We start from the raw sequence: 16,819 nt of genomic DNA, 5'->3' as shown, positions 1-16,819 counted from the left end.
AAATTACATGCAGATGGGTAGCATAGTAATGGCTGACTGGAAAAATTTTGATTTCGTTAGTAAGCGGCCACAAAAATGACTGAAAGATATTTCCATTTTGCTCTTAAGATGACTATTTCAAGTCTTCTAAATAGGTGAGCCCCTTTTCTTAGAAAAGAAAAAAAAACACAGGCTGAATTTGGCCATTGGTGTCAGCTTATAGTCTGCACATACACTTACAGTTGGATATGAAATTGGTCAAAATGTCACTATTAAAATCTGTATGACATCAGTTTTTCTCGTTATTTATATGATTTTTAGAAAGTTTTTGGTAGTGCCAAGACACTCAAGGTGAATTTCCTTCCCATTACCTGGCCATTAGTCAGATCTGATAGCAGATTTCTAAGTATTCTGCTGGAGAGAAGTCTATGCACATGTAATTATATTTGTCCCTCTCCTTTTAAAAACACAAAGGTAACATGAAACTGGCTGAGTTGTACCTTTTTGCTTAATAAATCTAGTTTATAACTTAAATATATAAAACCTCTGGTAATATGCAAATTTCTGCATTTCCCTTATTTACTTTTTAAAATAATTTTTGTCTATTTGCAAGCAGTATGTTTCAATAGACTAGTATTTTAAAATAAAAAGCCAATTTGAATAGAACCAATTTTTAAATTTATAATTTTTTTTTTTTGGTGCTATTCCTGGGGCTGGAACTCGGCCTGGGCACTGTCCCTGAGCTTTTTTTGCTGAAGATAAGCACTCTATCAAGATAAGCTCTCTATCACTGGAGCCACAGCCCCACCTCTGACATTTTAGTGGTTAGATGGAGATAAGGGTCTCACAGACTTTCCTGCTTAGGCTGGTTTTGAACCACAAACCTCAGATTTCAGTCTTTTGAGCAACTAGCTAGAATGACCCAGCTCGTTTTTGTTTTTAACCAAAAATACCTTAAAGTGCTTCAAAAGAAATTTCATCTGGTGATGTCTGTGGCAGAATTAGTGTACTTTAAACTACCCCTCCCAATTCTGGGGCTCCCAAACTCAGGGCCTAGGGCACTGTCCCTGAGCCTTGAGCCTTTTTGTACCCAAGGCTAGTGTTCTACCATCTGAGCCACACTCCTGGCTTTTTGAGTAGTTTATTGGACATAAGAGCTTCATGGATCTTCCTAACCAGGTTGGCTTCTAACCACAATCCTTAGATCTCAGCGTCCTGAGTAGCATGAGCCACTACTACCTGGCTTATAATTTTTGGTTGTTTGAAGCCAGTACCAGGGTTTGGATCCAGGGCCTTGGCAATTGCTCAGCTAACACTATTTCACCCATCCTTCCAGCCTGACTTTTTGTTATTTTGGAAATGGAGTAGTGGACTTTTCTGTCCAGGCTTGACTTTGAACCACTATCTTCCAGATTAGCTAGGATTACAGATATGAGCTAACCCCCATCCCTACTTCCAGGCTTAGAATTACCAATAGTCTTCATTAACTTGTGTCAATAATATTGTTCTTTCTGGTTGGGCAGTTATGTCTTGACTTCTAAAACTAACTTCTTTTGTAGTGCCAACTTGCTTTTGACAATATTAAATGGATCTGAGGGGGGAATATATCTTAGTGATAAAGCACTTGCCTCATTGGTACAAGGCCCTGAGTTAAATCCTCAACATCACAAAAACAAGAAAGTTACAGCAATAAGCTGAGCCTGTAATTCTAGCTACTCAGGAGGCCAAGATCTGAGAATCAAGGTTCAAAGCCAGACTGGGCAGACAAATCTGTTAAGAATCTTATCTCCAGCCACGAGCCAAAATGTTGAGCCCTGAGTTCAAGCCTCAATAGTGGCACCAAAGAAAATTGTAACAGCAGTACAATAAGGGCTGCAGGTGTGGTCCAAGTATTAAGCACCAGCCTAGCATGCTTGAGCCCCCAAGTGCAAACTCCAGTACTGCCCAAAAACCCTTTGGACACATACAACTTGGCAATAGGCATAGCCAATCATAAATTCTTTGAGCCACTAACCCTTTCTTGAACTTTGAAGAAATTACAACATCCAATTTTAGAAGGTTCTTAATGCTATGAATCAGAGGTGAAGTCACAACACACCTTAAATGTGGGTTCAGTTACTGGACCCAGGCTTTCTTCAACATTATCCAAGGCTACGCAGCTATATCTTTCCTGCCACTTGCTTTCTTTCCACTGTGACAATAATGAACTAAAAACTTGAGGTTTTTCAAATTTTTTTTATTCAATTTCTCCCTTGAATACATTTGTTCAAATTATATCCCTTGTGACATTTTATTCTCCCCAGAAAACCTACATGTACCCTATGCCTGTCCTCAGTTATTTAAAACAGCTCATTATGTTACCATCCACATATCTATACCTTCCTCTAGGCCCAGCACAAAGAGCAATGAATAAATAACCCAATACCCATATCACTGGAAGCTGTCTACTAGTCCATTTATTCCACTTTTGACCTGAACCTCCCCTTGAAGCTTTCGAAACTTGCTTCTTTTCTTGTGACTCCTCCAGCTATAACTGGGGGTATTTTCAAAACCTAAAATTTTAAAACATGTTTTAAACTGATCAGTGACAGAGATACAAAGATGACACATCCCATCTCTTGAGAAAATTACTTGAGCTACTTCTCAAAAATGTTAAGTCTTGGGCTGGGAAGGTGGCTCAGTGGTAGAGCACTTGCCTTGCATGCTCGAGGCCCTGGGTTCGATTCCTCAGCACCACATAAGAAAAAAGCCGGAAGTGGCGCTGTGGCTCAAGTGGTAGAGTGCTAGCCTTGAGCTGAAGAGCTGAGGGACAGTGCCCAGGCCCAGAGTTCAGGCCCCACGACCGGACCCAAAAAAAAAAAGAAAAAAAAAAAATTAAGTCTTAACAGTTCAGTCAGTTTTTTTCTAAAGTTTATAGCAAATATTCTTCCTTTTTTTTTTTCAGTCATGGGGCTTTAACACTTCCAGTTTTCTGAGTGGTTTATTGGAGATAAAGAGTCTCATGGACTTTCCTGCCTGGGCTGGCTTTGAACTGTGATCCTAAGATTTCAGCCTCCTGAGTAGCTAGGATTACAGGCGTGAGCCAACTGCGCCCAGAAAGTTCTTTAATACGTTTTTATTTTATGACTAATAAAACTGCCAAATTAACCAATCAAAAATGATAATACACTCTTATTAGACACTTCCCTAGAAGGATACCATCACTGTGTACTCATGTTAAGAATTCAAGTTCAGACCCAAATGATGTGTATACTGTCATCCTTATGTTCATATATGTGTTAGATCACACAGAGAGGGTCCCGGTCAGTCTCAGACAGGATAATATTAATCTTATTCTCCAGGTGAGCACCCAGCCTATCTCGAAGGTCAGAAAGAAAGCCTCGTTCAGTGTTGCTGTGTTCACAAAGGATCACGTTTATTCCCTGGGAAGCAGCATCCAGAATATCATGATGGGACATTTCACCTGCCAAAAAGGAAAGAGCAAATACTTTAACAAAAGACTGCTAAGCCAGAAATGCCAAGGTTGTATTCTGCTTGAAGTATTGTAATACAGTAGAATTACTTCAACAGAAACCTAGAAAGCTGTATATAGTTTTTGTTCATGTCCTGTAACATAGAAACAGACCCTCCCACAGAGAATACTAACATGCTTCCTTTGGGCAGATATAAAACAAATGTGTTAGTTTTGTGTCCTTATAACAAAATACCTGACAAGCTACTTACAAAGAGGTTTATTTAGATGCTTAAAAACATAAACTACTGCTGGGAGTGTACAGTGCTTGTCTACTATGCACAAAGCCCTATTTTCAACACCCAACACAGCACCAAAAAAAGGTCCAAACTACAACACAGGCTCATATCCAAGTCAACTTTTTGGATTCATCACCTTATGGCATAGATGACCAAGTTACAGCAGCAAGCAAGTAAATACATCACAACCAGAAGCAGAGGACAGGAGGGAACAGGATTATTCTTGTTTTGCTTTTTGATGCTTGGGATTGAACCTAGAGCCTAACAATGTAAGGTAAGCAAACACTTAACACAACAACATCTCAGACCCTTCATATGAGGTCAGGTGTAGAACTTTACACTTACAGTTTTGTGACTCAGAAGTTTTAGATTTGGGGGGGGGGGGGGGGCAGGGGGAGGTCAGTCTTGGGGCTTGAACTCAAGGCCTGGGTGCTGTCCCTGAGCTCTTTTTGCTCAAGGCTGGCACTCTACCACTTTGAGCCACAGCACCACTTCTAGTTTTCTGATGGTCAATCGGAGATAAGTCTCATGAGGACTTTTCAGTCTAGGCTGGCTTTGAACCATGACCCTCAGACCTTAGTGAGTAGCTAAGATTAAAGGCATGAACCACCAGTGCCAAGCAAAAAAATTAGATTTTAAGGCTTGACAGCACATACTTTTATTTATTTAGCCAGTCCTAGGGCTTGAACTTAGGGCCTGTCCCTGAGCTTCATTTGCTCAAGGCTAGCACTGTCCCTGAGCTTCATTTGCTTACTAAAGGCTAGCACTCTACCACTTGAACCACAGTGCCAGTTCCAGCTTTTTCTGTTTATATGATATTAAGGAATCGAACCCAGGGTTTCATGCATGCTAGTCAAACACTCTACCACTAGGCCACATTCCCAGCCCACACACACTTAATCCCAGCTACCTGAGAGGAAGAGTCAGGAGAATCACAAGATCAAGGATAGCCTAGGCTACATAGTGAGACTCTATCTCAAAACACACAAAATTCAGACTTTGGAGCATTTTGGAATTTCAGCATTACATCTGTAATATTAACACTTAGGACCTGTCTAAGGCAGGAGGATTGAGAGTGGTAGGCCAGCTTGAGCTATCTCAGGAAAAAATAAAATTAAAAAAATCTCAAAACCTATATGCAGGACGGGGGAGGATGCGAAGGGATGGGAAGGGGAAACAAAGGAGGAGGCTACAATGCTTGATAAGAAATGTACTCATTATCTTGCTCATGTAATTGTAACCCCTCTGTACAGTATTTTCACAATAAAAAAAATACGTTTATTTTTAAAAAAAAAACCTAGATGCCTCAAAATCTCATTTTGTGGCTGTCAATGCCAAGTTCAATAGCTGACCTCATGTAATGGGTCACAGCCATAACAGACACACTAAAATTAACAAAATTCCCTCATTGCTGGGTGCTGGTGGCTCACGGCTATAATCCTAGCTACTCAGGAGGCTGAGATCTGAGGATCCTGGTTCAAAGCCAGGCCAGGCAGGAAAGTCCATGAAACTCCGATCTCCAATAAACCACCAGAAAACGGGAAGTGGCGCTGTAGCTCAAGTGGTAGAGCGCTAGCCTTGAGCTGAAGAGCCGAGGGACAGCGCTCAGGCCCAGAGTTCAAGTCCCATGACCAACCAAAAAACAAAAAATTGCCCTCAGGCCACCTGCACAAGCTGTACCTGAAACAAATTCATATTAAGATTTGGGTCCCATCTCCTGAGATAGTTTCATTGTACATATGTAAAACTACAAATCCAGCATACTTCTGTTCCCAAGCATTTGAGATAAGCACTCAGTCTAGGGATATTCAACCTGTATATATGTATGTGCACATACAAATATACATACACACATAAACACAGAGTGTACCAGTGTAGAAAACCATTAGTAATCTAGGTGGAGGGCAATAGGAATTGATTGCATTGTTATGGAACTTTTCTGTAAGTCTGAAATTCCTTTGATGTAAAATAATTTTTTTTTCCCACCCTACTGGGGATCAAACCCAGGGCTTTGAATACTCTAAAGCACTCTACCACTCCTGCTAAAATTTTAGCCTGCTAAAATTAGTTTTGAAGGTAACAAGCATGTAATCATATATTCAAACTGATTACACACGGCAAGTTTCCTCGACTGTGCCACAAATTTTAAAGATAATAAAAATATTCCATCTTCTCAGAAGAGTGGGACACAGGCAATGTGATGTACATTTTCAATTTCCTGGCTCCCAATCACTACACTGGGCTTGCTCAGATGTGTCTACTTCTAGAAGTCACAAAGCTTCTGAGTGCAAGAAAAAAAGATATTAACGAGTATCTTTTTGATTCTGTTCCTCAAGTACAGTGTGGAGCCTTAACAACTGGCAAAATAATCATATACTCTCCAACAGAAATGCACATCAGATTTCAAAGACAGACAAAGGGACACAGACAAGGATCCAAGAGGGGCAGGAAAATGGTAGTGACAGAAAAGTCTTCTGGGTGGGTGAAGCAGATGATCTTTGAGTTTATAAGTAACAGAAAAAAAAAAAAAAAAAAGAAAGGCAATGGAAGACGTCCAGGCATCATCTGTACAGAAGGAATCACTGATGACTGTTTAACAACACAGTGACCTTAGCGATTTATACTTTCAACTTTTTCACAGATAATGTTAACATGGTCCCACTAGTGAAGCATTCCATGTTTTTAAAGTTAACCGACAGGGGCTGGGAAGGTGGCTCAGTGGTAGAGCGCTTGCCTTGCATGCATGAGGCCCTGGGTTCGATTCCTCAGCACCACATAAGCAAAAAGAAAAGCCGGGAGTGGCGCTGTGGCTCAAGTGGTAGAGTGCTAGCCTTGAGCTGAAGAGCTGAGGGACAGCGCCCAGGCCCAGAGTTCAGGCCCATGACCAGACCCAAAAAAATAAATAAATAAAAAAAATAAAGTTAACCGACAGAAATGGAGGGATAAAGGGTAAACAAATACAGCAGGGGTACTCACCAGACAACTGTTGGTGGGGATGGGAGGAAAAAACTGGGACAGTGAGGAAATGAGTGACACTGTTCAAAAAGAAATGTACTCTTGGGCTGGGAAGGTGGCTCAGGGGTAGAGTGCTTGCCTTGCATGCAAGAGGCTCTGGGTTTGATTCCTCAGCACCACATAAGCAGAAAAAGCTGGAAGTGGCGCTGTGGCTCAAGTGGTAGAGCGCTAGCCTTGAGCTGAAGAGCTAAGGGCAGCGCCCAAGTCCAGAGTTCAGGCCCCACAACAGACCACACACACACAAAAAAAATGTACTCTTGACCTGACTTAGGTAACTATAATCCTTCTGTATATCACCCTTATAATTACAATAAAAAAGGTACAACACAAAAAAAGTTAATTTTGAAGAATCACATGGAAAACAAGATTAGAGGCATGATGCAATACTTTAGGCAGAACATGATACCCAGATAGGTTAAGGGAAAAGCTTTAGGAAAGATCTGGGAGCTTGAACTGACAGAAACTGAAGACTATTTTTACATTTTAAAAAACCAAACCTACAGCCAGGCGCCAGTGACATGTGCCTCTAATACTAGCTACTCAGGAGGCTGAGATCTGAGGATCATGGTCTGATGCCAGCTCATGCAGAAAAGTCAATGAGATTCTTATATTCAGTTAACCACCAAAAAGCTGGTGTGGAGCTGTGGTTCAAGTGATAGAGCACCAGCCTTGAGGAAAAAAGCTCAGGGACAGGGCCCAGGCCCTATGTTCAAGCCCCAGGACTAGTACAACAAACAAAAACCAGTTAATCAAGGTTGAGAAGGTTGCACCAATGGATGTTACCTGTGAGGTAGAGGTCAGCCTGTACCCCTCGTAGAACACTGCTCCCAGAACCAGCACACAGGGCCACCACTTCTACTCTGGACTCTTTAAGAAAAAGGACACAATATTTTATGACTCCCCCCCTTTGGTTTAATTCTACAACTTGAACAAGAAATCTAAACAGAACTTACACCTGTTCTATGCTTAATTTAAAAATAAGCCCAAGTACACGCCCAAAAAGAAACAAAGGAACAGCGAGATATATTCCAAAATGTAAACCAATCATCCCTTCTGAGCAACTAAAACATTATCACTCATATTAAGAAAACTGAGCATATTAATGTTAACTCTAAGGTAATTAAGGATTTACACTTACCTAAGGTCCTCCCTACCCCCAGAGCTAAGCGAAGGTGAGGTAGTTTTAGGTATCTTTTGATTCGCTCAATCATGGTTGCCAGGGAGACAGGTTCATCCAGTGTGCATAACCGTCCCATTCCAGTATGGAGAAGCAAAGGCTGAAAAGAAACTGAGGTTAGAAATAGTATATATTATCCATCCTAAAAAAATCAAACGTACAAACGGTAAATGCTGAAATTAATAAAATACGTACAGCAAGCTTTAGGCTAAAGTTTGAGAATGCAAAGGTGGCAAAAAACATTTTGTTCAAAAAGAAAGGTACTCAAGCTCATAGCCTCCAAGGCAGATGTTTAAAATTAACAGGTAGGTGTTAGTGCTAGAGAAACACAAAGGATGACAAAGTAAATGAGCTGGGTCTTGGGCTATGTGCGTGTAAAATGAGAAAGTACCATTAAGGAAGGTTTTACATGGATTTGTATTTTACAGAATAACCAGAAAGGAATTTAAAAGGGTGAAGTTAAGTGCAGTGTGGCGGAGAGGGGCAGATAAGAAGTAGAAGAGCACTCTAAAGTTAAAGAGCACAAAGGTATCAGCAGTGTGGGAGAAGACACTGGGAAGGCAGAACAAAAAGTGACAGTATGATGACATGCAGAGCCTATGACTGGGAGAGCAAGGCTGCAGGTGTGGGCTGCCCCCTGTGGGCAAGAGAGGGAACTTGAGGGCTTCAACAGGGACAGAACTCATAGACCGAGATAGACTGCAGAAACTTGAAAAATATAGGGAGGTGATGCTACAAAACCAATGAAATTGAAAAGGAATAAAAAATAGAACCTGATGGTCTGGAGATAAGATCAGCGTTTACATATATTGGATATTTCTTGAATACTTACGAGATTTAGAGCTGAAAACTGTCCAGAAAATAGTTGAAAATATGGGCTTTTTTTTTTTTTAAACTTTCCCATCCCCTTTTTCCTTCCTCTTTCCCCTCTTTCTTGGTTTGTGCCTTAAAAAAGCATTCTGGGCTGGGCACTGATGGCTCATACCTGTAATCTAGCTACCAAGAAAGCCAAGACCAGAGGATTGGGTTTTTTTTTTTTTTTTTTTTTTTGTTGTTGTTTTTGGGTCCAGTCGTGGGGCCTGAACTCTGGGCCTGGGCGCTGTCCCTCAGCTCTTCAGCTCAAGGCTAGCGCTCTACCACTTGAGCCACAGCGCCACTTCCGGCTTTTGTCTTTTTGCTTATGTGGTGCTGAGGAATCGAACCCAGGGCCTCATGCATGCAAGGCAAGCGCTCTACCACTGAGCCACCTTCCCAGCCCAGGATTGGGGTTTGAAGCCAGCCTAGGCAAGAAAGTATGTGAGACTCTTATCTCCAACACTCTCCTCAGAAAAAGCTGGAAGTGGCACTGTGGCTTAAGTGGTGGTGGAACACTAGCCTTGATCTCAAAAAGGCTCAGGGACAGTGCCCGGGCCCTGAGTTCAAGCACCAGGACCAGCCAAAAAAAAAAAAAAAAAAAGCTTTCTGGGCTCATACCTATAACCTCAGCTACCCAGCTACTTTGGAAAGGGAAATTGGGAGGATTGTGGTGGTCAAGGCCAGCAAGATCTCATCTCAACAGACAAATTGGGAGTGGTAGTGCTAACTACCACTAATAATGCTGTGCTAATAATGCTGTGCTAACAGCTTCAGGAGGTGCACAGGTAAGAGGTTCATAGTCTGAGTCCAGCCCAGGCAAAAAATAAAGACCCTATATGAAAAGAAAAAGAGAAAAAAAAAGCTAAAGCATAAAGGGACTGGGGGCACAGCTCAAGTAATACAGTATCTGCCAGTAAGCATAAGGTCCTTAGCTCAAACCCGAGTACCACCAAGAAAAAAAAAAGAGCATTCTTTTTTTTTTTTTTTTTTTCTGGTAGGACACAGGGCTTGAACTATGGGCCTGGGCACTGTCCCTGGGCTCTTCAGCTCAAGGTGAGCACTCTACCACTTGAGCCACAGCACCACTTCGGATTTTCTAGTGGTTTATTGGAGATAAAGAGTCTCACGGAGTTTCCTACCCGGGCTGGCTTTGAACCGTGATCCTCAGATCTCAGCCTCCTGAGTAGCAAGGATTACAGGCATGAGCCACCGGCACCCAGCTGATTCTAGTAAAGATACAGCAACCATCATTATATGATTGTCTATTAAGTTAAAAGAGAAGGAAATGGTTCATCAGAGGATAACAGGAAGTGATAAATTTGTAACCTCGTCTATAATTTAAAGTCTATAACACAAAGTCCAACATCTTATTTGGAGAGTATTTCTCCTCAATAACTTTTTCAGGGTTTCTTATGTCCCCATCATTATTTTGTACTTCACAGTTTTTTTGTTGTTGTTTGTTTTGGTGCCAGTGTGGGGGTTTGAAGTCAGGACCTCACTCTCACTCAGGTTTTTTGCTCACACCTGGCCCTCTGCCACTTGAGCCACATCTCCACTTCTGGCTTTTTGTTGGTTAACTGGAGATAATAGTCTGCCCAAGCTGGCTTCAAACCATGATCCACAAATGTCAGCCTCCTGAGTAATGAGGATTATAAGCATGAACCATAGCATTCTGCCACGTCATCCACAGTCCTCTTATTTTGAACTGCCTTAGGTTAGCTAAAGGCCTGTTAAACAATTTACAATTTGCTGAACAAACCAAAGACTAATGCAATTCATCACATTATACATAGGAAATAAATACAACTGGTATCTCAATCTTAAATCGATAAATGCACAATAATCTAAGATTAAATATAAAATATTTTTATTACCTTCTCCAGTGACAGTATTTCAGTCTTCTGATACAACTGTCTGTTCTGGGACAGGAAAGCCACAACTTGCATCAAAGCCTTCTGAGAGCAATTCAAACTGATCCTTGTTTGTTCCTCGTCATCAACCCTAGCAGGGGATAATATAACCTAAATGTATTTTAAATGTATATAAAAGATTAACCTTATATGAAACCAGGGATTTGACCAGCAAAACTCATTTAATCCCAAACCAATCTATTTTCTGTGTTTCTCAAACTGTAGGATGCATCAGAATCACCTATGTGACTTTATTACTAGCTTCTTAAATGGCAGCTGCTGAATCCTGCCACAGATCCAATAAAATAGGACATCTAGGAACAGGACTGGAGCAAATTGAGTTTTTGGGTAGTATTAGGGTTTGACTCAAGAGCCTCAAGCAGGCACTCTACTACTTGAGTCATGCCATCTTCTTGCTTTAGTTCTTTTCATATTTTTGCCTAGGACTGGGCCTCAGATCAAGGGTGTGCTACTTACAAACTTGTAGATAGCTAAGATCATAGAATTGTGCCATCATACTCAGCTTATTTATTGAGGTGGAGGTTTCATTAACTTTTTGTCCTGTCTGGCCCCCAACTTCAATCTCTGGATATCTACCTCCCAAGTAGCTAAGATTACAAGCACAAACCACCAGGCCTGGCCCACCAAATTAGGGTTTGAACTCATGGCTTTGTGCCAAATGGAACTTTGTTAAGAGCTTTGGACAGGGTAATTTTCAACTATCACTGAATATGAGAATCTCCTGGGTGGTCTAAAACAAATCTCATCCTAATTACATAGATCTGGGAATAAACCCAAGTCTGCATTTTTTCCTTTGTTGTTGTTGTTGTGGGGCCTGAACTCTGTGGGTGCTGTCCCTCAGCTCTTCAGCTCAATGTTAGCGTTTTACCACTTGAGCTACAGCACCACTTCCAGCATTTTTTATGTGGTGCTGAGGAATCAAACCCGGGCCTCATGCATGCAAGGCAAGTATTCTATCACTGAACCTTCCCAGCCACCAAGTCTGCATTTTAAAAGTGTGTCATTAAAAATGATTGGGGGTCCCTGAATCGCTTTTTGAAGTTTACGTAAGTACCATTTCCTGTGTTTTGACAAGCGGGGTGGGGGAAGACCTATGTATGGCCTGGGGCGGGAGCAGCATATGAGGCCTTCAGATCATTTGGAACATGATGGGATACTCATATGCTTCTTCTCCTCACTGCCAGTATTAATTATTTTGTAATAGTTATGTTATAAATATCTAAATAGTCCATGGCAGAAAAAAAGGTTCCTCATCCTACTTCTTGCGTTCTTCTGCCAAGGAGCCTAGATTTGTGTATCAGACCTTACACACACGCTCGCGCAAATGCACACACACACACACACACACAATTTCTTTAGTGGTATTGGGAATCAAGCCTAGGGCATCACATGTATGTGTTAATCAGTACTTTTAAAAAAATTATTGTTATTATAAATGTGATATATAGTTACATAAGACAGGTAACAAGTACATTTCTTTTTGGACAATATCACCCTTCCCTGTCTCCTAGTCTCCTAGTCAAGCACTCCTACCACTGAGCTATGCCCCAGCTCCTACCTTGCCTTTACCACTGTTTTCAAGGAAAAAATTAGCGCAACGAAAAATCTCCTATCCCTGCCCTGGATAATTAATAGACATTTTAAGAAAAATGCACTTTTCTTTTAAAGTGCTTGGGAATCCTTTCCTGGGAACTGATCAAAGACTTACCACTATGGGCAGGGAATGTGGATTAGTGGTAGAATGCTTGCCTTTGCATGCATGAGGCCCTGGGTTTGATTCCTTGGTACCACATAAACATATAATTAATAAAATTAAAAACAACTGTTAAAAGTTATTTTAAAAAAAGACATTACTAGGATGTGTCTGAATTCTCTTCAGTAAAATAGCTTCCTTTCAACATTACCAGAAGGATTAGAAATACTATATAAATATACAGTATAGTTCTTCCTACCTACAAAGGTACAAATAAGTATGGAAAATCCTTAAAATGTATTGTACCTAGCAGAAAAAGAAGTAAGAGAAATATCTCCAATTCTTTTCACTTCAGACATAACTCTGTCCAGGTCCTGGGTCTGGTTAACACTGAATTCTACTCGGTGAGTTCCATCTGTGGGGTGGTTGGGAGCTTGGGATGGTTGGATGGGCCTGGAGGTACAAACTCCTAAAGAAAAAAAATGTAAGAAAATGTGAATTTTTGTGATGTTTCAAAATTTAACATATAAAGTATTATATGCAAAATTAGTAAGAAATAACTATTTTTAAGATTTTTATGTTCCTACAATATACACATCTTACATGTTCATCACCAGTTCCCACAACTTAATAATTGGGGTGGACATACAAAACCATTGTTTTCAAAATGACTTTCCAGTAAAGCTTGGATATGAAAGACTGATTTTCCCTCCTGCTTTGGTGCCAGTTCTAGGGCTTGAACTCAGGACCTGGGGCACTGTCCCTGAGTTTCTTTTGCTGAAGGCAAGCACTCTATAACTTGAGCCACAGTGACATTTCTGGATTTTTCTGTTTATGTGGTATGGAGGACTCAAACCTAGGGCTTCATGCATGTTAGGCAAGCACTTTACCACTAAGCCACATTCCCAGACCTGATTTTTTTTTTAAGGTGACATATACATATAAGGTGATTTATCTACTTGATAAATCACAGTTCTGGTGCAAATATTTATAATCTGTTGCTGAATTAATAGAGATCATGTCATCATAAAAGCTTCAGCTCAAAATCAGCACTACAATGAGATACTGAAAGTTAAAATCTACATGCTGAATTTGCTCATTAAATGCATAAGCATTCTATAAAAATTTGATATTGTGCTGGGCATAGTAATACATTCCTGTAATCCCAGCACTTGGGAAGCTGTGGCAGGAAGATCTAGTCTGGGCCACAGAGCAAATAAACAACTCTTAAAAAAAATATTTCAGGTAATAAGTACATTTGGTTTTGGAAATTGTCACCTCTTTCCTCACTGTCTCCCAACCCCCCACCGCACCCACTCATACAAAGGAAATTATTAAGGAAAGAAGAGGAGGCTCCTCACCAAGCCCTTTGGCCAACCAGTTGTTCACTCCCTGGGGTGCAGCGTCATAGGCTGTGTGAGGAGAGTAAATGCCAACTCTGTTCTCTAGAGCCCGAATCACCAAGCGTTCCTTCCAGGTTTTCCAAGTTATGTGCTTCATAGGCCGGAAAATCGGTGGATGGTAGGAAAGAATGAGATCTGCCTTCTTTTGTAGTGCCTCTTCCATTACCTCCTCAGTCAAGTCATTGGTCAGGAACAGCGTATTTACAGTATGTGGTGGGCTGGGTTCCACCAGCAATCCAACATTGTCCCAACTCTCAGCAAAAGAGAGGGATGCAAAGTCATTCAAGGAGGAGAGGAGAGCCTTCAAATCCATGAAGGAATGCGAAGAACTGCGGATCGGAGAGTGGAAAAGCCGGACTATCATAGGGACCAGATGTACAGAAGATGACAACATACAGAGATCAGGTAAAACTGAATGTCTGAAGTCAAAACACAGGAAATTGTACTTATGAAAACTTCAGGGCTGAACCTCTGAGGTGTCAAAGTGTGTGGGCAAAAGAGCCATCACCATGCAGACCTGATTCACTCAGCATACTGAAATTTAACAAAGTCAACTGACCTCTGGTAGTTTTTTTCTCATGCACAAAATGGAGACACAATAACCTATCCCACAAGTATCTAGAGGAGCTAATGAATTAACACATCACCTAGCAAAGCCTAGTATAATATACAATGTTCATTCTCTTATCTTTCACCTTCCTCACACCCTTACTTTTATTATCCCATTCTTGTTTCAACCACTTTCTTCCTTCTCCATTTCTCTAAATAGAGAATATTAGTAATCTCTATTAAATAGTCTCTAAATATCCTTTCAAGTTTCTTCAATGGCCTAATAATGCTTTTCTTTTTTAGGTTTTGTTTTTGTTTCTGGTGCCAGGTGTTATCCCTAATCTTTTGTGCTCAAGGCTAGCACTCTACCACTTGAGCCACAGCTCTACTTCTGACTTTTTAGTGGTTAATTGGAGATAAGAGTCTCACAGACTTTCCTGCTGGAGCTGGCTTTAAACCATGATCCTTAGTAGTTAGGATTATATGCATGAGCCACTGGTATCCATCTTTAATAATGCTTTTTGACAAATCTTCTTTTTCAGTGCTTTTTCTCAGCCTCCTCCAACCTAATGTTCTCAACATATTATAATAATGGTCCATATCCCCTACTATGCTAAAGTTACTGCAGACTAGGAACTACTTTAATGAATCTCAGTAACACCAGTATAAGCCAGCATTAATACTTACTGTTCAGACTGACCCAGTCCCCTCCCCCAACTATATCATAATTTGGAGCTAGGGTGATAAATCTTAGCATAAAAAAGTAAACTAGGGGCTGGGAAGGTGGCTCAGTGGTAGAGTGCTTGCCTTGCATGCATGAGGCCCTGGGTTCACATAAGCAGAAAAAGCTGAAAGTGGTTCTGTGGCTCAAGTGGTACAGTGCTAGCCTTGAGCTGAAGAGCTTAGGGACAGCGTCCAGGCATAGAGTTCAGGCCCCATGACCAACCAAAAAAAAAAGTATACTATCTGCCGGGCACCAGTGGCTCACGCCTGTAATCCTAGCTACTCAGGAGGCTGAGATCTGAGGATCCCGGTTCAAAGCCAGCCCAGGCAGGAAAGTTTGTGAAACTCTTACCTCCAATAAACCACCAGAAAACCGGAAGTGGTGCTGTGGCTCAAGCAGTAGAGCGCTAGTCTTGAGCTGAAGAGCTCAGGCACAGTGCCCAGACCCAGAGTTCAAGCCCCATGGCCGACAGAAAACATAAATGGGCAGGGTCAAGGCAGGAACAGGCAGGAGCTGCTGCCCTTCCAGCACTACCTGCTACTCCACAGGCAGGCCTAAGAGTTGGGAGAGGTAAAGTTGCAGGGCACTTTGCCTACACATCCTGTAAACACTGTAACCTCTGCATCCAAGATAGGGACGAGAAAAGCTAGTCATAAATAAATAAGAAACGAAAAGAAAAGGTGAGAGGGCAATGGGAAGCTACAAATTGTTAATTCTAAAACATGAAAACTAAAATAGTACACGCTAAAAGCATTAGAAAGTATGCAAAATTATTAAGAAAACACAGCCGAACAGGGTGTAGGGTGTGTACCTATAATCCTAGCATTGGGGGCGTGTAGGGCTGCATAGTAAGACACTATCACAAGGTGGGGAGAACACATGAAGAAAAAAATATGGAACTCTAATATATATTTGAAGTGATATGGGGCTCTTGAAAAATCACCAACGTCTTAGCTTCCACGTTTTGTTACTACTCCACTTTCCTGGCTTCTAAATCTGGCAAGGTGGAAATTGAAGTTTGAGGAGTAACCAGGCGAGTTTGGAGTTACTTAATGCAAGAACTGAAAAAATAACATGGTAGAACACACGCTATGCCACGAAATAGTCAAGTAAGCCTATAAAACTTTAAAGCCACAGTTAGGGAAGACGATGGGAGGTAGTAGAACACGGTGGTTCAGAGCACTGCCATAAGTTAGAGTAAATCCCAAAGCCCTAGCTTGACCTCAGGTGCATTTTCCCCTCTCTGAAGCTCATCGTGTCACGACTCACGGGCAGTACCTGTCCTAGAAGTGGCCATTTGCCTCCGTCAGGGAACGTTATGAGGGCTCGCTTCAGCACCTGCAAACTGCTCGGTCGACGTGACCTCATCTCTAATTCTGGGCCACCGCAGGCCTTTCCTGGGACATCGAAGGCAGGTGGCGCAGCCAGTCATTGGGCCCACACGCCACAAGGAAGTTTCCTGCATCTTTCCTTTCCGACCCTCTCTCTACTGCACCAACAAAACCACACCCGGCTCCCACTAGAGGAAGCAGTCAAAACTACATTTTCCTCACGGCTCCTTAAGCCGACCACTACTCACCAGTCCAGGAAACCTTTCTCTAGTACCACTTCCGGTCTCGCGCGGAAGTTCCCAGCACGGAAGTAATACGAAGGCGGGGAAAAGGCTCTCTACGGAAATGGTCCATCCTGGTTTTGTGTCCGTCCGACTCCAAAGCATTGCATGAGGTTTTCCCAGTAGTACAA

General features: G+C 41.6%; 1 protein-coding gene across 6 annotated transcripts; it reads right to left on the bottom strand.

Moving 5' to 3' along the window:
• Positions 1–73: 73 nt before the first annotated feature.
• On the bottom strand, positions 74–16,709 carry Nif3l1 (NGG1 interacting factor 3 like 1). 6 transcript variants are annotated; one of them, XM_069995786.1, is made up of 7 exons: positions 16,656–16,709; positions 13,762–14,222; positions 12,707–12,869; positions 10,651–10,777; positions 7,883–8,021; positions 7,528–7,611; positions 74–3,442 (listed from the first exon to the last, which is right to left on the bottom strand). In XM_069995786.1, the coding sequence occupies exons 2-7, from the start codon at positions 14,195–14,197 to the stop codon at positions 3,258–3,260; spliced, it is 1,134 nt and encodes a 377-aa protein (XP_069851887.1). In that variant the 5' UTR covers positions 14,198–14,222; positions 16,656–16,709; the 3' UTR covers positions 74–3,257. The 6 variants fall into 6 exon arrangements, with proteins under 6 accessions (XP_069851887.1, XP_069851891.1, XP_069851892.1 ...); XM_069995790.1 differs by having other exon boundaries at positions 13,762–14,160; positions 16,656–16,700; XM_069995791.1 differs by having other exon boundaries at positions 13,762–14,132; positions 16,656–16,675.
• Between the last annotated feature and the right edge of the window lie 110 nt (positions 16,710–16,819).

The sequence above is a fragment of the Dipodomys merriami genome, unplaced genomic scaffold (genome assembly GCF_024711535.1).
Source record: "Dipodomys merriami isolate MVZ:Mamm:240054 unplaced genomic scaffold, mDipMer1.0.p SCAF_49, whole genome shotgun sequence".
In the NCBI taxonomy this organism is placed as follows: Eukaryota; Metazoa; Chordata; class Mammalia; order Rodentia; family Heteromyidae; genus Dipodomys; species Dipodomys merriami.
The sequence above is the reverse complement of the archived record's forward strand: the minus strand, read 5'-3'. Positions and strand labels throughout refer to the sequence as shown.

Bases quoted from the DNA above. Each gene is read 5' to 3' on its own strand.
- Nif3l1 (XM_069995786.1), bottom strand. From the start codon at position 14,197: ATGTTGTCATCTTCTGTACATCTGGTCCCTATGATAGTCCGGCTTTTC. The intron at 7,612-7,882 runs GTAAGTGTAAAT...TTTTTCTTAAAG, and splicing joins GGGGGTAGGGAGGACCTTAG to AGTCCAGAGTAGAAGTGGTG. The intron at 3,443-7,527 runs GTAACATCCATT...CCTTTTTGGCAG, and splicing joins GGCTGACCTCTACCTCACAG to GTGAAATGTCCCATCATGAT.